The following is a 20,524-nucleotide window of genomic DNA, read 5'->3' on the forward strand; positions in this document are numbered from 1 at the left end:
AGTGGCGGGGGACCCATGCTGCCCAGTGCATTTGGGGGGTGGGGGGTGGTCAGAGTGCCTCTGCCCCCAGCTGCTCAGCAGCAACGTGGTGAACGACCTGATGCTCCTGGAGTCGCTGCTGGACAACCTGACAGCGCGGCAGAAGGACACAAGTGCCCGTGTGCGCAAGCTGGTGCTCCGCGGCCTGGCCAATGTTGCCTTGGGCTCCCCAGATAAGGTGAGCCACTGGGCAGCCCTCTGGGGCCCTGCCCTTGGGCGAGGGAGGGACAGAGCTGCAGCTGGTGAGGAGACCTGGGCAGACCCGGTGGGCAGCAGGCCCGGGCTCAGAGGTGGTAGTTGGAGGGTGGGCGGCTGGGCGTGGCATGGCATGGCCTGGGGACACAGCTATGTGTGGCCTCCCCAGGTGCGGACCCACGGCCCCCAACTCCTGACGGCCATGATCAGTGGGCTGGACGACGGGGACGACCCGCACAGCCTGGTGGCGCTGGAGGCTATGGTGGGCTTGGCCAGGCTGCTGGAGCTGGTCGATGCCTGGGACCTACACGCGGTGCTGCTGCACATCGCTGTCCGCATCCGGCCCTTCTTCGATAGCGTAGGCCCCTGCCCCCCGCCCCCGGCCGTTCCAGCCCGGCTCACTCTGCCTCTTGCTCCCCTTTCACTGCCCTGGGGTCGCCCAGGAAGCTGGGCTGGGATGGCCGCATGACACCCACTGTCGCCCAGGAAAGAATGGAGTTCCGTTCGGCGTCCATCCGCCTCTTCGGGCACCTCAACAAGGCCTGCCGTGGAGACTGCGAGGACGTCTTCCTGGAGCAGGTTGTGGGCGGCCTGGCGCCCCTTCTGTTGCACCTGCGGGACCCCCAGGCCCCCGTGGTCGCGGTGAGCAGCGCAGGGGATGGGTAGGCCTGGCCGGCTCAGAGACTTGTGGCTCAGCGTGTGCCCTGCAGGCCTGCAGGTTCGCCTTGCGCATGTGCGGCCCCAACCTGGAGTGTGAGGAGCTGGCAGCCATCTTCCAGAAGCACCTGCAGGAAGGCCGCGGCCTGCACTTTGGAGAGTTCCTCAACACCACCTGCAAGCACCTGGTGAGGGGCGGGGCGGCGGGGCGTGGGCGGGGCGTGGGCGGGGCCTGCCTGACTGCCTCTCCGCAGATGCGCCACTTCCCCGACCTGCTGGGCCGCTTGCTGAGTACTAGTCTGTTCTACTTCAAGAGCAGCTGGGAGGACGTCCGTGCTGCTGCCCCCATGCTCACAGGTGAGGCTGCCCCGGACACCCCCCCACACACCGATCTGGCCCCTGACCTCTGTCCCACCCCTGGCCCCTGAGCAACCCCCACTGGCCCCTGACTGCGACCCCACCCCCACAGGGTTCTTGGTGCTGCACGTGGAGGATGAGCAGCGGCCGCAGGTGGACCTGGAGCAGCTACTCGCGGGTGAGCTCCAGTCCTGCCAACCCCGCCCCACACAGCCAGGAGCCCAGAGGGCCCCCCACCCCCGCAACACGCTGGGCTGCGCTGACCCTGTGGGCACCAGGGGGGACTAAGTGATTTTCCTGGATTTCAAGGATTTTTTCCCTGTCACTGGTGACCTCATCGTCTCTAGTAATTCACGGAAACTTCTTAACTGTTCCAAAAGAGCTTAAAAAACACTAAAAAAGGAAAAACTATCTTTCCGTTGGCTCCTGAGCCCTCCCGGCAGAGGCCTGTCTTAGGAGGGCGGTGGGCGGGCGGCCCCACGCACAGGGTGGGGTGTCAGCCTCCGGGTCCTGGCCCCCAGGCTCAGTGCGCCCGGAAGGGGGGGGGCAGCCTCAGTCGCAGCTGTTAGCGGGGTGTGGGCGGGATCTTGGGCTCAGTCAGTTCTCCAAGGGCCGTAGTGGAGCCCCCAGCAGCGGCTCCTTGTCTCCTAGCACTCCAGTTGCTGCTCAAGGACCCAGCCCCCGAGGTGCGCGCAAAGGCTGCAGAGACTCTGGGCCGCCTGGTGAAGTTGGCCTGAGGCTGCCCCAACACACAATACCGGCCTGGCAGGCCAGAGGGTCCAAGATGAGGCCCTAAGGAGTCCCCTGCCCCAGGCAGAGTGGGTAGGCCTTGGGCCCACACAGCAAAGGAGGGCTGGAACACAAGGGTGGTCAAGTCGCTGACTCCCATCTTCCCAATAAAGCCATTTGCTGCTGAACAGGTGACATGGTGATGTGACCCATCTGTGGGCAGGCCAGCAGCCCCCTCCCCCGTTAGGAAGCTGACTCAGGAAGGTTATCCAGCAGGAGAAATTTCTGTATTGGGAGTCCAGCGCACACGTGCTGGCCAGCCTCACCCGCCCCGCCCCGGAAGCAGGGCGTCTAAGTGAAGAGGCGGAGAGTGCCGTCGGCCCCGGAGGAGAAGACCCACGGCTGGGTGGGGTGGAAGGCCACGTCGAGCACCCCTAGGTCTCTGGTCAGGGCGTGCCCCTTGAGCACCTTCACGGGCACCAGCAGTGGGTTCTGCAGCAGGTCGCTGTGGGGGAGGGAGAGACTCAGGACGTGGGCAGAACCGTCCCCAGGGAGCGCGGGCAGGCCGGGGCGTTGGCACTCACTTGTACACCATCCCGTGGCAGACGATGACACTGCTGTCGTCGGAGCCAGATGCGAAGAGCGGGTACCGGGGGTGGAAGGCCACGGCCCGGAGGGCCTTCTTGTGGTGCCTGGGGCCGGAGGAACCAGGCTCAGTGAGGCAGGAGTTGGGGGCAGGGAGCGACCGGTTGCACACCAGCACCTCACCTTAGCACTCTGTACGGCTTGGTGGAGAGGTCCATGTCAAACCACACGAGCTTGCTGTCATAGCTGCCGCAGATGACGTTGTCACCTGGGGGCAGATTCGGTGGTGGGGACTTGGTGGCCCTCCAAGTGTCACCCCCCCACCAGGACACCCCCTTACCTGCCGGGTGCACCGCCAGGCTAGATACCCACTTGCAGTTGGGCATCAGCTTTTTGGTGAGCTCCTGGCGCAGCAGGTGGTAAACGCGGACGCAGCGCTGGGAAGCCACGAGCAGGAAGGGCCGCGTGGGGTGGAAGGCTACACGCTGCACCTGGCCATGGCTGCGGCGGAAGGGGCTCTGGCTGCGGCGCCGGCTCAGCTGGTGGATCAGCACCTGGGTGTGACCCGGGGTGGCCAACACCACGGCCAGGTAGTCCCCGCGCCCGTGCCAGGTCACCTGCGTCACTGGCTGCAGGGAGATGAGGTTGGGTGAGATGCGTCCACCCCTCCCCGGGGCCCCGCCCTCCGCCCAGGGCCCCGCCCTCCGCCCAGGGCCCCGCCCTCCGCCCAGGGCCCCGCCCTCCGCCCAGGGCCCCGCCCACCTTCCCATGGTGGATGCGCAGCCGCAGGCCGCCCTGGCGCTCCTCCTCAGAAGCTTCTAGCCAGTGCGCGGGCTGTGAAGCGAGCTCCGGGGGTGGGGTGAAGGCGCTCAGCAGCTGGTCCGTGCTCCCCACCACCAGCCGGTCCCCCAGGGCCGGGTTCAGCAGCAGCACCGTGTTCTCCCTGCAGTCAGAGCCAGATGGAGGCCCTCAGGCATGGGTCTGTGCCCCCACCCCAACCCTGGGCACCGCAGGCCTCTGACTCACACTGCCACGGCGACCAGGCAGACGGTGGGGTGAGGGTTCCAGGCGACACTCTTCACCACACCGCTCACGGGCACGGTCCTAATGCAGCGGGCAGTGGCCACCTCCCAGAGTCGCACCGAGCCATCGTCTGAACCTGGACATGCAGATAGGCCCTCAGTACCTGGCCCTCCAGGCCAGCCCCCGCCCCCTCACCCCCACCCTGTGGAGCTGCCTCACCGCATGCCCACCTGATGCCAGCCATTGGCCATCTGGGGAGACGCTGAGGCAGCGGACAAGATCACTGTGGCCCCTGTAGATCTGCAGAAAAAGGGCGGGGCGGTAAAGGCCAAACACTCGGGATGCCTTTGCTCCCCACCAGCCTCCCTGTCTGCTCACCAGGGCCTGGCACGTGGGGAAAGGCTGCAGGTCCCGTGGCCGGGGCAGCTTGGGGATGAGGTCTTCAGGGTCCACGTTCACCTGAGAAGACGACGCAGGGTCAGCTGCGCCCACCCCCACTCCCCGCCCCTGCCCGGACGCTCCCGCGTACCCTCATCTTGCGCTGCCGTGGGCACAGGTAGAGGTCCAGGCAGCGCTCGAAGCGCTCCTGGATGAAGCGGCCGTAGGCAGGCACGGCCCGCAGGCTCGGGAACCGGCGTGGTAAGAAGCCGAGCTTCCTCTCGTCAGGCTCCTGCTGCTCCCAGGCCAGGTGCTGTGGAGGAGGGAGTGAGCCAGGAGCCGGAGCCAGACCAGGGGCCAGCCCAGACCCCACCCTGCACCAGGCCCACCTCCTCCTCGCTGGGCAGGTACTCGGGAGGCGGGTTGTAGGACTCTGAGTGGCCGGGCAGGGCCAGCTTGGGAGCAGGCACATGCATCTTATGGCGACCCAGCACCGCGTTGGGGTCCTCCTGGGTCCACAGGTCGTAGAAGCTGGGAGTGTGGTCCCGAGGCCGGCGAGGCTGGATCCAGCCCATCTTGATGGCGTGCACCATGCGGGAGACCTGCAGAGATGGCGGGGTGAGGGGGGGCATGGGTGGGGCAGGCAGGCGTGCCCCCGGGATGGCCCACACCCACCTTCTCCTTCTCCACCAGGGAAGGGATGAAGCTGCGCTTGTCGGCAGGCCGGTTGGTCACTGGGTGGATCATGAGGTCTCCACTGAAGAAGTCCATAGCTGGCTGAGGGGCAAGCAGAGGAGGGTAGGCCTGGGCCCTGCAGGTGCCCTCAACCCCAGGGCCAGCAGCTGCTGCCTACCTCGTAGGGATCGAAGCTCACGTCCCCGAACTGGCCCCTCTGCAGCCGCTGCACCAGGGCCACCTGCTCATCCGTCAGCCCCACGCTGTGTCCCGTCATCCGGTCCCGCACAGTGCGCCTGGGGGGACCCAGTCAGAGCCCAGTCCCCGGCCCCGCCCCGCAGGCCCGCCCCACCCGCAGGCCCCGCCCCACGCCCACCCACCAGTAGTCAGGGTCGTCCATCCTGTCCAGAAACTGGTCTAGCTCGTCCCGGGTGCGCAGGGGCTTATAGATGCGCCGGCCGTCCAGGTCGTAGCCCACGTGGGGAAAGTCATCGTACCACTCCAAGGGCACATTGCCCACCGTGTTCCGGATGTCCTGGGGCAGGAGGCCGACGAGTCAGCAGTGGACAACCACCGTGCCCACCCCTCCCTCCAAGCCCCTCAGAAGACACAGGCCAGGAAGGGGAAAGGCAGAGCAAAGGGGCTGGCCTCCAGGCTGCAGGAGCAGCACCCAGGCACCCTGACTTGAGCTTCTCCCCGGGGTGTGACGTGGCAGGGCGGCCAGCACTGTCCTCCCCCTCCCCAGACCCTCAGAGGCGCCGGAGCTGTACCTTCACATTTTCCACTGAAGTGGTGCCAACCCCAGAGCCTCCCCCCTGGATTCCTTGGCCAGGGCTCTGGGCAGCCACAGGCAAGGGTGACCTCATCGCCCGTGGGCTCCCTCCCCTGGCGGGGCCCTTAGGCAAAACTGGGTAGCCAAGGGCACAGACTCAGGGAAGACCCCACCAGCCCACTCCAAGAAGAGACAAAAGTCCGCCGCACTGAGCCCAGCACACTTTCAGGGGCTCCCCTGGCCTCCCAGCCCTGCCCCCACCCCACCCTCAGTGGGCAGAGCAGTCACATTCCTGGACACACATTCCTGGTCGAGGCCCCTGCCAGCCGCCACCCTCCCTCCACCCAGCACGGAGACTGCTGCCCAGGCGGCCGCTTCCTGCAACAGTAGCCACAGGGGGAGGGGCCCCAATGAGACTCCACAGCAGGCAACCTGGGAACCCGGACAGGGACAGGACCCTCTGGGCGCGGCCCCTCTGCACCTGCCCAGCCCCCAGCCTGCTGACCTGAGTCCTCCCCGCTCGCCCTCCTCCAGGTGTGCCCGGGTCCCTGCCCACTGATGGGAATACCCTTCTTTCTCCTGTGCCCTCAAGTCCACACAGCCATCCCTGGACTGGACAAATGTGGTTGGGGGGCCCAGAGATGACCCATGGAGCATTCAGCAGGGGAACAGGGTGCAAGTGTGGGGTTCTCCGGGCAGGAGTGCAGGCAGGAGCCAGACCTGGAGGGTGGTGCCAGGAGGGGTAGGTGCAGGAAAGACAGGCTGTGCCGTCAGGTGAGCCCCACGAAAACCTACGGGGGCAGCTGAGGGGGCTGGGGCTGGACTCCAGCCCCTCAGAGCACCTCCATGCCCTCTTTTGGGCACAGAAGGCCCAAGTGTACATGAGAGGGAAAGACAGACAGGGTGTGGCCAGGCGCTGGGGCCAGGGCATCTGGGTTAAGGCGGTCATGCCAAGTGAGAAGGCCGGGGTCACGGGTCCTGCTTGACCCTCCCTCCCGCCCCCTGCAAAGGGAGGAGGGGAGGCAGCAGCGCCCCGCACCCCCCGGAGGGGGGCCCAGTCTCCTGCACCCCCCAAAGACAGCAGGATGCTCCAGGCCCCTTCACCACTGCTCGAGAAGGCAGAGAGAAGGCAGAGGGACGGAGGGCCCCTGCTCCAAGCGGCCTCCAGGGGCTGGGAGGCGGGGAGGAGGGCGGGCCGGCGCGGGGGAGGGGCCGCCGCGGCTATAAAGGCCCGGCCCGCGGCCCCGCTCCAGCCCGGGACGCACACGTGCGCGCTGCGCCGCAGCCGCCACCGCGGGAGCCCTGAGACCCGCGTGCCCCTGGCCTGGGCAGCAGTGGCGGCGGCATGTGCGGCGCGCAACAGAGCTGACGGCGGCCGCCGGCCCCATGTCCTTCGCAATGCTGCGTTCGGCGCCGCCCGGCCGCTACCTGTACCCTGAAGTGAGCCCGCTGTCAGAGGACGAGGACCGAGGCAGCGAGAGCTCGGGTTCAGACGAGAAACCCTGCCGCGTGCACGCGGCGCGCTGCGGCCTCCAGGGCACCCGGAGACGGGCCGGGGGCCGGCGGGCGGGGGGCAGCGGCCTGGGGCCCGGAGGGCGGCCGGGCCGCGAGCCCCGGCAGCGGCACACGGCGAACGCGCGGGAGCGGGACCGCACCAACAGCGTGAACACGGCATTCACCGCGCTACGCACGCTCATCCCCACCGAGCCCGCTGACCGCAAGCTCTCCAAGATCGAGACCCTGCGCCTGGCCTCCAGCTACATCTCGCACCTGGGCAACGTGCTGCTGGTAGGCGAGGCCTGTGGCGACGGGCAGCCGTGCCACTCGGGGCCCGCCTTCTTCCACGCATCGCGTGCCGGCAGCCCCCCGCCCCTGCCGCCCCCAACCCCCGCCCGTGACGGCGAGAACGCCCAGCCCAAACAAATCTGCACCTTCTGCCTCAGCAACCAGAGAAAGTTGGTGAGTGTTGCCCACGGGGTGTCCACAGAAAAGGAGGCCAGGAGGATGGGGCGTCCCCCACCTCCAAAGCACCCCTGCAGCCCACACCTGCCAGGCAGAGAGGGCGGGGCCAGAAGCAGGCAGAGCCCCCAGCAGCACCGGTGACACCCACAGCCCCAGCTCCAGGGAGAGAGAAGACAAGGAGGGCCCGGCCAGAGCTGCCGGGGCCTCAGGACACAGGCTACCATGGAGACAGAGAGGGAAGAGACCAAGGCAGGGCCCGCACCAACGGGGAAAAAGCTAGGGGACCAGACCAGGGCTGATCAAGCAACTCTGGCCACCCACCCTGCCATCAGGGGAAGGGGACTTGGGGGCAGTGAGACAATCCCGCTGGGCTCCACTTGCTCTACCAGTGGCCTAAGGCTTATCGGGCACCTGCCTGCCCTCCCTGGACCCGGCTGCCCACTCAGACAGCAGTGTGGCTGTGGGATCCGCTGGCAGGAAGCTGGCAGAGGCTCGGGGGCTGGGGGAGAGGGCCCCGCTGCGGGAGGCGCTGGCCGGCTCTGATTTACGGCGCCTGCTGTGCGTGGTGGCACCGGAAGAGCAGGGTGAGCAGGGAGAAAATACGGCGCGGCTCTCCCCAATCCCCATTTCCTCTCCAGACAGCACGCGTGAGCTCCTGGGGCCTGAACATCTGGGAGATTTAATTTTACAATTTCGGCTGTGCAGCAGCACACTCTCCTCTCTACACTGCTTGGGGAAGCTGGGGTGAGCATGGAAGGGGGTGCTTCCAGGGCACCCTGTGGGGAAGTCCAGAGGCGCAGGCTGGCGCTGGCCTCTGCTTGGGCCCTGACACTGCCCTCCCCTCCGCAGAGCAAGGACCGGGACAGAAAGACGGCGATCCGGAGTTAGAGGCGATCTCGGGCCATCCACGGAGAGCCCCCAGACCTGACTCAGGCACAGGCCTCGCTGAGGGTGCCCCCAGGCCAGCCCGGCCCCAGCTGTGAGTGGGGCTGATGGACAGACAGGCGGCGGGACATGCAGCCGCCCCAGCACTTGCCCGGCCCCACTGGAACTTTCCGTGCTGGCTCGCTACCTGGTTCTCCTCTGGCCACTACGTGCTAGCATTCTGTGTCTTTGATATGATAATATAAAGTCTGGAAATTTTGTATAATTAAAAACAAAACAATATCTTCCAAACGCAGACGCACACTGTCCTCTGGAGCGGCCCGCAGAGCCCAAGCCCACACTCCCGCCCTCAGGGCTATGGTCTGCTCATGTCCCGTCCACCCTGGGCTGAGACACCTGGTTGCTGGGGAAAGCCCCCACTTTCCAGGGCTCAGGGTCAGCCCCCCTGCCAGGGAACTGCGGCATGGGGTCTGGAGGAGACCCACGAGGGGAGAGGGCGAGGAAAGATGGCAGCCCCCAGCACCTGGCAAGGGGCAGAGCGGGACAGGATGAAGCCAGGGAGTACTTCCACCTCACCCCGCTCCAAGGGCCACCAGGGGTCTGGGCGCCCTGAAGGAGAGGGCAGTGCGTGCAGCGTGCAACGTGCTGGTCTCCTGGGCCTTGGCACCTCAGCCCCTGCCCGCAAAGCCCCAGGAAGTGAGGGAGGGGGGCACTGTCTGGCAGAAGGAGCCCCCAGTCTGTGCAGGCCTGAGGGAGTGAATCAGGTGGCAGCTGCCCATGTGTACCCCAGGTGCCCACCCTGGCCCCAGCCGTGCAGCCGGCCCCAGAAGCACTGCTCACACCAGAGGACCCGGCCGCCACCACTGCACCCACCCAGCTAACCTGAAGGCCCCAGCTGCCCGTGAGGAGGGCACTTCAGGCCTCTTGGAGCTGTGCACAGCTGGCTGACCATTAAAATCTTGCAGGTGACAGTTACAGCTTAGTGGTGTGAGCTCAACAGGCGCAGCAGAGAAGAAAGCTGGGGGCAGCGCTGTGCGGCCCCCTCCCCAGGCTGGCCGCCAGCCTGACTTCCGCCAGCCAGGCTGAGAGTGCCAGGGCCCAACCCGGGGCCCCAGGAGAGGCCAGGTGCCGAGGCCCACGTGGGCACCCCAACAGGGCAGGGCCAGAGCTGCCCCCTCCTCTTAACAGACAGGCTCCAGGGAACCAAGAAGCAGGAAGCAGTGGTGTAATTTTGGAGGAAATTCTCAAAGCCAGAGCCATTAAGGGTTGGGGGGGGGCTGTGTCCAATCTGATAGAAATGTAACAGGATAAAAAGTCACAACGGCAGGTTCCACTCAGAGAGAAACCCAACCCCAAATTTCCTCTCCTTAATCCTGCAGGAGCCTACAGCTGGCCGGCAGGAGGGGGAGAGGGCACGCTCGGTCACTGCAGAAGCCCCCCGCCCCCGCCTGCCTAGAGAGCCAGGACTCAGGCAGAACGTGGGGGTCCCGCTAAGGGCTGGTAAAGGTACCTCTTCTGGTCCTGGGCACTGAACACATTTAGAGAACCGACCTAGGAAGGGCGCCCCCGAGGGCCTCCAAGCTTGCCCTCTGCTCCACTGGGCACCAGCAGTCCTGTGGGGACAGTCTGGGGCTACCTGCGCTCAACCACCCACCTCACCCACGCATACCTGGGCACGGTGAGAGCCAGACCCCCTCACAAATCCTCCCAGAGACAATAGACAGGCAGTCAAGTGTAGTCAGACGGGTGCCCACCTCACAGCAGAGCTGCCAGACCAGAGCTGGGCAGATGCGCAAGGGGTGGGAAGCATGCCCCACACAAAAGTGGGGGTGGGCATGGGGGACTCCCCGAGGAGCACAAGGACAGGCAGGTGAGGCTAGAGGGTGTCTCCAGGACGCCAAGTCAGTAGGAGAGGACAGGCCTCGGGGACGGTCCCCGGGGCCAGTAGGTCCTGGCACAGGACGTGGGGCCAGGCCCTCGGCTGCCGGGCTTGGGAGTCGACAGCGGCTGCAGCTTGGCCGGCCTCAGGCCTGGGCAGTGGGCCCACTCGCTCCCTGAGCTGCACCGGTAGCAGCAGAGGCCGAGGGCCTGGCCCGCCAGCCAGCGGGAGAGGAGGGGCGGGGGCGGGGAGGAGCACGCCGTCACCCTCCGCCACTCCAGAAATTCAAACCAGACTGGGGGTGGTGGGCCGGCGGAGCCCCAGCGGGCGCGAGTCCACTCGGCCATCCACCGCAGCGGCCAGGGCCCTGTCTGCCAGGGCCCCACTCCCTGTCCAGGACCCGACGCCCCACACGCGCCCCGTGCGGCAGCGGGAAGAGGGCACGGCCCGCACCCTGGGCCAACAGCCGCTTCCAAGCAGGCCTGGAAACGCTCCGATGGCCGTCAGGGCCGGGCTGTCAGCTCCTGTCCCCAGCCCGGAGAACGAGCTGCTGGCGGCACCACGTGACCCGCCACCAGGCCGCCGGCCCTGGGCCAGCCCGCCCCCACCCTGCACAGCACCTGCGGCTGCCAGGAAGCACATGTGACCCCACGGGGGCCGCGACCGCCGACCCCTCCAGGGCCCAGACGCCCCCGGCCCGAGCTCTCCGGGGAGCGGGGAGGGGAACAGGGACGCGCATCCGTGTGGCGCCCCCCCCCCCCCGCACCCCGCAGCTCCGGACACCCGCGGCCACCGCTGATGCGTCGGCTGGGATTTTTCCGCTCTCGAAGAGCCCCCTCCCCCTCCCCCTCCCCAAAGTGGCTACAGCTGTCAGGACCGCAGATTGGAACTGCAGGTACGGCGCTGGCCCGCTGCCCGCCTCCCTCCCGTGTCTGTCTGAGGGAGAGGAAGCCGGCCCACCTCTGGAATCCTTCACTCTCTCCTCGTTCGCCTCTCCCACCTGTCCCCTGGGAGCGTGGGGTCAGCCGCCCTCACTCTGGCGCGCTCTTCCCCTTGCCCCGCTCCGATTACAATGCCGGCAGTGTTCCCTCCGCCCCGCCTCTCCCGCGAAGCGCCCTCTGTGGCGGGGGCGGCCAGGCCGCGTGCCCTAGGCCACCTGCTGCAGCTGGACCTCCGCAAGGTGCCCACACGAGGAGCCCTGGGCGACAGCTCCGAGGCAGAATACCAGGTCCCTCTGGGCCTCCTCTGGTCCCGAAGGCCAAAGCCAGCAAAGAGCCCACCCGCTGTACCGTGGGAGCGGGGCGCTGGGAACGCGGACTTGGAGCCCCCCTCCCAAACCTGCCGTCAGACTGCCCCTGCTCCGCAGGATCTTCCACTGCTGAACCTCTGGACATGAGTGGGCGCCGGGACCCTCCGAGCCCACTCCTTAGCCCCTATCAGGGCCTCAGGGCTGTTGAAGGGCGAAGAAGCAAGTCTGCCCCCACCAAGGGTCCCAGGGGTGGGGGGAGGCCCCCTGCTCCTCAGATACCCAAGACACCCCCACCCTCTCCATTGTCCAGGGAGCGTGGGTGTCCCCACGTGGGGTGGCAGCTCCCAGAAACGCCTCGGATCTCTGGAGACGGGCACAGCCCCTGCAGAGTGCCAAATGCCCAGTCTGAGCCCCACATGCTGCGGCCACCTCCAAGATCCCACTGTGGGGACTCGCCCAGAGCCTCCAGCGCCAGCCCCGCCTGGGCCCCGTGCTGCAGCCAGGCCCTCAACCACTTTCAGACTGGGCTTGCCCCTCCAACACCTGCCTGCCAGCCCCCAGCTCCTGGGGCGACCCCACCCCCTTCTGTCCCAGCGTGGACCCCCAGCGTGGGCTCCTGCAGCCCAGGAAACTGGCTCCCGGTGGGCACATGGCAGGCCGGGCCTCTATTGCCCGCATACCCAGGCCAGAGGCAAGTGGGCTCTGAAGGCGCCCCACCCTCACCTGCCCCGCCCTGCCCCCCCAGGGGAGCGCTGTCCCCTGATCGGGACCACTAGACCTGGGCAGCTGGTCCTGGTGGGAGGAGGGCACCTCGCACACCCGAACACAGCGGGCCTGGCTCAGAGGTGGTGCTTGGCAGAGGGACCCAGGGCACCCTGAGGTCACGGCCACCACACCCACCCCGCAAGGCCACCTGCGAGGCCTCGGGCTGGAGCCCAGTCGCGGGGGTGGGGGCGGCCAGGGAGGCCGGCGGCCCACGAGGCCCAGCCGAGCTGAGAGGCACGCTCTGCACAACAGCTCGAAACCCGAGCCGCCGCCGCGCCGGGGCGGGCCCAACAGGCTGCTGCCGCTCGGTAGCGGGAGGCCGTCAGCGGCGCCTGCGGGAGAGCGGATGGGGCCGCCCGCCGCCCCGCGCTCTCGGCCCGCCCCCACCCCGCCTCAGTTTCTCCAGCTTGATGGAGCCGGACTGCCGACGAGGGCCACCGCCCCCGCTCCCCCCCTCCCCGCAGCCGGATGAGATCACGTCTGTGGGGGCGGGGCGCGGGCGGGCGGGGGCGGGGCTCCCCACTCGCGGCAGCTGGGACCACCGCCAAGCCTGGCAGCTCGGCCAGGGGCCACAGGCCAGGCGCTGCCCAGGGTGAGAACCAGGAGGATGGCACCGTCGAGACCAAGCTAGGACGCAGGACACGGGTGTCCCGAGAAGGGGAACCCTCACTCACCGGCCAGTGCCCAGAGCAGGGGACCCCAAAGCCGGGCCCAGCATAAGCCTGCAATCAGAGCACCTAGAAGCCCCAGGGTCCCCTAGCCCAGGCCTCAAGTTCAGACAGGGCCTGGGGAAGGCGAGGCCAGGCCGCCACCCCTTAGGTCCTTCCCGAGGAACACCCCTTGTCCAGACACCCCCGCCCACTGCTGGAGGCTGGCCATGGGGTCCTGGCACCACAGACCACCTCCAAGGATGCTGCGAAGAAGGGGCTGCCCAACACCCCACGACCAATGTTCTGGGGCTGTGGGCCCTCACAGGTGCCAACCACAGCCCGGGGTGGGGGTCCCTGCGCCCTGCCCGTCCTTTCGCCACCCCAGCCTCCCAAACCTCTTCCTAAAGCCCACCCTGCAGAGACACTGTGACAGGGTGGGGGGCACTTCTCAGGGAGGAGAGCCTCTGCCAGGCAGGCCTGGGCCCGAGAGCCGAGCCCTGCCGCCCCCTGGGCTGCGGCTGGCTGCACTGGCAGAAGCCGGCTCCTGCTGTCACTCAGGCCCACATATGGGATAGTCATCGCTGGAGGAAGCAGCCCCCCCAGCCCCCGCGGTGGCTCCAAAACGGGGCAGGCCAGGAGCACCTCCCCGCGGGCGGGCCAAAGCCCCTCCCTCGGCCTCTGCACTCCATTTACAATCATCATCGATTTCTCAAAATACCGAATATAAAAAAGTAGCCGACAGGATGTGGCTGCCGACAGCCAGAGCCCCTGGGAGGGGGAGACAGGCCGGGAGCTGTGCTGCACGGCCCCCCTTCACTGAGTGCGCCCGCTGCTCCGGCCAGGAAACCAATTTATTTTGTTTTGTCTCTGTTCTCTGAACGCACAGAGACTGGATCGGGCGGACGGCCAAGGCTCCTGCAGCTGCTGCCAAAAGAGCAGAGGATGGGGGTAGGAGCAGTGCGGGGAGGGGGCGCGTGTCTCCCTGGCGGGGACAGCCCCTGACAGGCGGCAGGAAGAGCTGGTAGGGGTGGGGACCGCGGTCTCTGCAGGCCCCCCAGCCCAAGGAGGCTCACATCCGGGGGGCTCATGCCAGGGCAGTGGGGAGACGCCCCTTGGCGGGCAGGGACACACCAGTGAGGGGGTGGGCAGGGGAGCACCCATCACCTCCAGCGGGGAGCCTCTGAGCCTCAGACCCCCCGAGAACCCATGGGCAGCCCCGGGTAGCTGAGTTGTAGCCACCTCTGGCCAGACAGGGAATCCCAGCCTGTCAGCAGGCTTTCCCTGTGAGACATAAACAGGGAGGACCAGATTCACCCAGGGCCATGGCAGCCAGGCCTCCGGGACACCGGGGAGGAGGGGGCAGAGCATGGGGCGCCCACCTCCTGTCCCTGGGGTCCAGTGCAGACGCCAGCCGAGCCTGCCCCCTACCCCCACCCCCATCCCCACCCTGGGAGACAGCACAGGCTGGCTGCTGGGGAAGGCCTGTCCATGCCCACCTGGAGCGTGAGCACAGCCCCCACAGAAGATGCGGTGCCCCCCCCGCCTGCCAGCAGCACACCCACAGCCCAGGGCCAAGACATGGGCATGGGGTGGCCATGCCGCGCCCAGCCGCCCTGCCCGCGATGACACACACACTCCTGCAGTCATGTGTCCCCGACCCTGAAACTGCTCTTCCAGACAGGCCTGGGGCCCCACGCCAGGACGCCCACTCGAGCCTCGCGGTGGCCACACAGCCCACCCTGCAAGGGGACAGCTGTGGCCCAGCCTACCTCCTCGTCAGAGCTGTCCTCTGCATACTCATCTTTGCCCGGCATGCTTGCCACCTCCGTCCGCGGGCAGGGGGTCCTGGCCTGGGAAGGAGAGGGAGGGAGAGAGGTTACTTCAGGACCCGGCACAGACCGTGGGCCCAGGGCACCCTGACCCTCCTGCCCACGCTGGGGCCGAGGTCCCACACTGCAATCTCTAAGCAGCTCCGACCTGGTCCCACTGCCAGGAAAAGAGTGTGGACACCCCCAATTTAAGTGGGTCTCTTGGGGAGGGGGGTTCCACCCAGGATGATTCTCTGTCAAGGGCCATCGCGATATCCAAGCTCAGGGGGAAGACCCCAGGGAGGGGCTGATACCAGGTGAGCCACCCCCGCACCCCTTAAGGAAAAAAACAGCTGCAGGGCTCCTGGCTCAAAGGCCCAGCTGAGCCCAGAGCCAGCCCAGGGTCAGAGGACAAAGCAGGGGTGGTCTCTTGGCACCAACAGATAAAGGCCGGGGTCACCCCCAACTGGGCTAGTCCATCCAGGGGAGGCCAGGCTCTCGATGTCGGCCACCAGCACTGGGGCCACCCCAGCCCATCCTAGGGCCAGATCCTCAGTCCGAGGAGGGCACATTCAGCCCAGCTGGCCCAGGGCCTGGAGAGGCACCCACACCCTTGGATCGCTGGGAGGACTGGCCCTAGGCTGACCCCGCCCACCAGGCCAGTGAGTGGGTGCCACTGGGCACTGACACCCCAACCTGGAAAACAGATCCTCCCCCGGCGGAACGGGAATCGGGTGTCGCGGAACTGGGACTGATTGGGAAAACAGCCCATATCCCCCCCACCCCCCACTGGGGGCCATAAAGTCCCACTCCCCTGCCCAGGCAGGAGCCAGAAGCCGCCCAGCAGCTCTTCCTCCCGCTCGCCGGCTTCTCCCTCCGTGTGAGGAGGCTGGGAGAGTAAGTTTTTTTCCAGGCCAGAAAAAGGCGAGATTCAGTTTCCACGTCTCTCCCACCCTTGCTCCCCAGGCTGTGCGCTGCGGGAGCCCTGCCCGCTGAAAGTGGGTCAGCTCTGCTGGGCGGGCGGCCCGTAGGGAGGGGGCTCAGGGAGCCAGCCCGGCCCAAGCTCCCCGCCCACCCTGCCCAGAGCATCCAGCAGACACACCTGCCCAGGGCGTGGGCGGGGAGCCACTGTGAGTGTCCTCGAAACCCTGAGGCCGGCCCGCAGCTGCCAGGCCACAGCCTGCAGAACCAATGGGGCCACTCAGGCCCGGGGGCCCCGCACCACCTGCGCCACAGGCCACGGTCCTGGGCCCTGGCAGTGACCACAGGCGTGGCAGCCCCAGTGCCGTCCGGAGCCAGACACGGGCGGGGGCTCGGCCGGGGAGGGGGCCGGGGGGACAGCCAGCGGCGGGTCTCCGAGCTCCTGCCAGAGAGCCGGCAGCTCGCCCTCCTCAGAGCGCGGGACATCCTCCCTCCAGAGGCGCAGCAGGGCCGCCGGCCGCCACCAGGGGGCAGCCATGATGCAGGCTCGGCGGCCCTGGGACCAGGCCGACAGCACACTGTGCAGCCCTCCAAAGCCTGGAGACCGGGGGTGCCCCAGCGTCCTCCTCCTCCTCCTCTTCCTCACACGGTCCAGCCCTGGCCCCCACATCCTCAGATGCAGGCACCAGATGGTGGGGTCTGCCCAGAGCCACACGGCACACGAGCCACCCACACCCACCCCCAGATGGGCTCAAGGTACGTGGTGTGGGCGCCCCGATGGGCCCACGTGGATGGCTGGGGGCCCACGGGCAAGACCAGAGGGAAGAGAGGTTCTGAAGGCACGTGTCTGAGCCAAGGGGACCAGGCGACCATGACAGGCCTCTCCTGGGAGGGGCTGCAGCCTCGCACGGCTGAGGCAGTTTTTAACTTCGGCTACAAAGGTTTGAGTTTCTTCCTGACGAGAGGCAGCGTCTGTGTGCTCCCACCCAAATCTGGGGGCCTTACGGCTGCTGTGCTGGCCCCGGGGAAGCAGCCCACAGCGGGGGTCTTAGGCGGGCTGCTCTGCCCACCCCTCTTGCTGCCCTCCGCACCAGGTTCTCACCAGGACTGCTGTGAACAGCTGCCCTGCTGCACGTGAGAGCCCCACGCAGGTCACACCACCTGGACCTGTGAGTGACCCCTAAATGGGACGTGTTAAGCCTCTGAGGGCAGAGGTACCAGAGCTCTGGGAGCACAGGAGAAGTTGACATGGTTCTGAGCAACCGAGGGGTGCTGTGGGACCCCTCAAACCCACTCATCATGTCACCCCAGACTGACACCACCACTGTCCTCCTGAACTCTCATCACCGGAAACAAGAGAATCTGATGCTGGGCCAGGCAGGGCACAGCTCCCCTTGCTTCAGAGGGGGACCCTGCTCCAGCCTCTGGGTCACGCCGGGGTTCTCTGGGACAGGCCCAGAGTGCCCTGCCTGAGGTGGCCTCACTAAGCAACCTGTGAGACACGGCCTGCTCCCTCCCCGGGCACCAGACCCGCCTAGCTCCCTGCCTGCTACTCCCAGAAGAGTGCCTCCTGCTCAAGGGTTCGCAGTAAGCTCCTAAGCTCCAGGCACAGACAGTTCGGGCAGAACTCGATGTAAGTTACCCAGGAAATGCTAATTCCACGAAAAGTGGCAAGCTGACTGAACTAATGGAAATGGGAACTTTTGTATGATAGAGTAAGAAAACAAAATAGGAAAAAACCCACAAAAATGTTTTAGAAAGGACCAAACCAAACACAAGAAATAGGAAAAAAACGGACCTAAACAAGCATGAATGGGAAAGAACCTGATACGCTCCATGACAAGAGCCAGACGTCTCTCCTTACAGAGAAACTGCCCAAAGTGCCCCCAACGCTGCTGGGGGTGCAGGGCGAGGCTGGGGTGTGGGGTGGGGCAGGCCGGCGAGACGGCAGGCTGGTGGAGGATGCGCCAAAAGTGAGGATGAGGACGGCCCCCGGCCCACACACCTGGAACACACAGAATCAGGGGGCAGGGCTCCCCGGAAGAGTGACCCTTCCACCATGGAACTCTTAGCAGAAGAGAGACAATAGGCTCCCTCCTGTGTCAGCCACTGGCCACACAGGAGAAGCCTCGAGACAAGTTGCAGGTGATGCGTCCTGCCAAGGGTTGCAGATGCATCCTCCCAAGGGTTGCGGAGGGCGCGGTGAATGGAGCTGGTGAAACACTAGCTGGGAGCCCCGCTGAGGCGGGGCCGCTCAGGCAGCCCTGCTGAGAAATGGTGGTGAGGGAGGCGGCGGGGGCGCAAGTCACCTAAGACCACACGTCGTATAAACCACACCAGGGCCGTGGCTGTGGCCAGCACCACAGAAGCTCGAGGCTGCCATTACAGAGCCGGGCCGCTGGAGCGTCACCACTATGTGGATCCTGAAGCTGCGGGGTGGGGACGCTCCCTGCCGAGGCTGCACAAGGACCCACGGCAGGGCCTCGTGACACAGGGCGGCCACGGGCTGTGACGGGAAGGCGGTCAGCAGACCCTCGAGAGGGCCCTGAGCCAGCGAATGGCCCTTGTGGTGGGAAGGCTTTGTAGGCGAGAAGCCCTGCGTTGGCTTCAGGACGCGAGGAGCAGGCTAACGCGGAGCACGACAGGGCTGTCACAGAGGCAAGACCGTGCAGCTGTGAACTGTGGTCACCAGGAGAGTAAAGGGAGCGGACGGGACACCTCCTCTCCCAAATGGTGCCGATCGAAGATTTCACTTTTTGTCAAGGAGGCACCCACCTTAGGTCACTGCACAGAAATCCCACCTCCGGCTTCTCCCGGAGGAAGCCAGCCGACAGCTAAGTCTAGCAGACAGCCTGAGACCCAGGAGAAGTAATATCAGGGTTCCTGGATTACTGTGAACAGAGCACAGGCTGTGCTCTAGAGCTCAGGGCTCCTCAGCTCCAAGCAGCGTTCTGCCCCGCCCTTGCTGTGCCCAAGGGAGGAGGGAGGAGGCCCTGCGGTACACCGAGCGGGAGAGATCGGTGCCGGGGGCCCTCAGAGAGCCTGAGGCCCGGCAGGCGCTATCTTGGCCGTGGTCATCTGGGGTGCAGGGAGCCCTTGGGAGACTCCTGGCTCACCCACCTGCTGCCCAGGGCTCCTGTCCATCCTGTTGTGCTGCTCGCTGGTCCCCGCCCCCTCCTCCTCTGAGGCAGCGTGGTCGTCAGTGCTGTCACTGCCAGAATCTTCCAGACCTGAGAACACACTCTCCTCACTGTCGCCGTCACTGTCGCCGAGGCCAGGATCACTGCCAAGCCTGCGGCTGGGAGCTGGAGCGCCAAGGAGAGAAGGCTGCAAGAGGCATGGCACTGATGACTCCAAGCCCACCCACCGGGCGCCAAGCGCTGACCCACAGCCTGTGCGGCCAGCCTCCATGGCCACGGCCCTCAGGCCACAAGCCTCCAGCTCCACCAAAACCATCCACCCAACCCAGGCCTGGCTCACCACCCACCTCCACCGCCAACAGGCCCCCTGCCCTTTGAGGAGACATTCAGTTAGAGTCTCACAAGAGCAGCACTTTCCAAGGAGCTCAATTCCCATCACTTCACCCGCACCAGCCCTCCACCCTCCAAGCCTGAAAGCCACCCCTGTAGCTCTGGCATTCACATCCCCAGAGCTACCAGGGCACGGGGTGGGGTCTGGGGCAGGCAGAGGACCACAACCTGAGGCGCTTTTCCCGCCAGAAGAAGAGGACTCTATCCAACCAGATTGGGACTGACAGTTTATCAGTAAATTGTAAAGACTGGTTGAAGAGACATAAAAATGATGCCAACTTTACTTAAAAGCAAGTGTTCTGGTTCACCACCCCACGGGATAGGACCAGAGCTTCCTCTGAGCGGAGGTCTGCTAACCAGACACTATCTAATCCCTAAGTTCACGAGACACATGCACTTAGAGAGGGGAAACAAGAACTTACAGACTTTCAGAAGCACTTATTCGAATGGAGAGCCCTAGATTTCTGCTTTTTAACAGCTATTAATTCTCTCAGCTAACAGGAAAGCCTGCACTCACCAATTATTTGGCAGCACTCAACTGAACTTCCACAGAAATGACTCTGATACACATTATCTTCAACGCTTAGTAAGCTACACAATTACAACAGCAAATAAAAATGGCACAAATGGCTTGGGCACAAACACAAATGGCTGCTGAGGGTACAGAGCTGAGTGGTGGAAGCAGGCGAGCCTGGTGCCCAGAATACCTGCTGGCGGGAGAGCAGTAGGACTGGTCAGGGTGAAGGGGTTGCCTGACAACCCAGCAACGTGGAGTGCCCCCTTAGGGAGACGCGGCTGGACAAGCTTTGGAGGGCTGATAACACCCCAAACCCAGCTGGGGTTTCGCTGCATAGCAGGAGTGGCTCTGAGTGCAGTTTAAAAAGAATGCGGCCAATGCAGCAGGCACTGCCTTCCTATTCTCGTGCTCTTTTACAACGTACCCGACGTATCAGTAATGTACCAACAGGCTCAAATCTCTTTAATGCAAGAACCACAATTCAAAGGGCTAGGGAGGCCACGCGCACGATGCCAGCCCCTCTTGCTAGTTCGCTCCAGCCCACACTTCTCCAACCACACTCCGGCCGCCCCTGGAGCAGCGGGAGCCCCCTGCCCCCACGAGGCCACCGCCAGCAGAGAGCCGGCGACCCGCCTCCTCGCACTCCTGGGCCCTGCTCCCCGGCGCTGGCCGCCCCGGAGCCGCCATGTGCGGCCCAGCCGCGCCACCCCGTCCCGTTCGCTCAGCCCGCGGTCACCTCCTCCAGCTCCGGCTCCGGCAGCCGCTTCCCGGGCCGCGCCACTGTCGCCGCCGCCACCGCGCGCCCCGCGCCCCGCGCGCCAGCCATGCTCCGGGATGGTCCGGACCCGCGCCGCCACTTCCGGCAGCTAACCGACCGCGTGGGCCCGGGGGCGGGGCCCGCGGGGTCAGAGGGCGAGGGGCGGGCCCCAGTGGGCTGGGCCGGCGGGC

The 20,524-nt window shown here is 66.1% G+C and overlaps 3 protein-coding genes across 53 annotated transcripts in view; 2 read left to right on the forward strand and 1 right to left on the reverse strand.

Moving 5' to 3' along the window:
• MROH1 (maestro heat like repeat family member 1) overlaps nt 1-2,169 on the forward strand; it is a 51,756-nt gene extending 49,587 nt beyond the window's left edge. For 29 of the 50 annotated variants that reach the window (XM_081497215.1, XM_081497216.1, XM_081497217.1 and 26 more), the window contains 7 exons: nt 71-217; nt 404-592; nt 721-876; nt 945-1,079; nt 1,146-1,248; nt 1,361-1,426; nt 1,900-2,169. In XM_081497215.1, coding sequence (XP_081353341.1) covers nt 71-217; nt 404-592; nt 721-876; nt 945-1,079; nt 1,146-1,248; nt 1,361-1,426; nt 1,900-1,985 — 882 coding nt within the window. In that variant the 3' untranslated portion in view covers nt 1,986-2,169. The remainder of the gene's footprint in view (nt 1-70; nt 218-403; nt 593-720; nt 877-944; nt 1,080-1,145; nt 1,249-1,360; nt 1,427-1,899) is intronic. The other 21 variants (XR_014055895.1, XR_014055894.1, XM_081497241.1 and 18 more) reach the window with 3 other exon arrangements.
• A 76-nt stretch (nt 2,170-2,245) lies between these two features.
• BOP1 (BOP1 ribosomal biogenesis factor) lies at nt 2,246-20,428 on the reverse strand. Of its 2 annotated transcripts, XM_081497277.1 has the most exons (16): nt 20,313-20,428; nt 18,650-18,856; nt 14,570-14,650; nt 5,019-5,173; nt 4,817-4,934; nt 4,639-4,740; nt 4,353-4,565; nt 4,115-4,276; nt 3,964-4,044; nt 3,816-3,885; nt 3,589-3,721; nt 3,325-3,505; nt 2,903-3,191; nt 2,746-2,830; nt 2,562-2,669; nt 2,246-2,482 (listed from the first exon to the last, which is right to left on the reverse strand). In XM_081497277.1, exons 1-16 carry the CDS (start codon nt 20,400-20,402, stop codon nt 2,329-2,331), a joined length of 2,229 nt encoding a protein of 742 aa, XP_081353403.1. In that variant the 5' UTR covers nt 20,403-20,428; the 3' UTR covers nt 2,246-2,328. The 2 variants fall into 2 exon arrangements, with proteins under 2 accessions (XP_081353403.1, XP_081353404.1); XM_081497278.1 differs by lacking the exon at nt 18,650-18,856.
• Nucleotides 6,712-8,345, forward strand: SCX (scleraxis bHLH transcription factor). Its single transcript, XM_081497325.1, has 2 exons — nt 6,712-7,369; nt 8,222-8,345. Exons 1-2 carry the CDS (start codon nt 6,797-6,799, stop codon nt 8,258-8,260), a joined length of 612 nt encoding a protein of 203 aa, XP_081353451.1. The 5' UTR covers nt 6,712-6,796; the 3' UTR covers nt 8,261-8,345.
• Nucleotides 20,429-20,524: the final 96 nt, after the last annotated feature.

Source organism: Giraffa tippelskirchi, chromosome 6 (genome assembly GCF_054371585.1).
Source record: "Giraffa tippelskirchi isolate mGirTip1 chromosome 6, T2T-mGirTip1v1.2.pri, whole genome shotgun sequence".
NCBI lineage: Eukaryota > Metazoa > Chordata > Mammalia > Artiodactyla > Giraffidae > Giraffa > Giraffa tippelskirchi.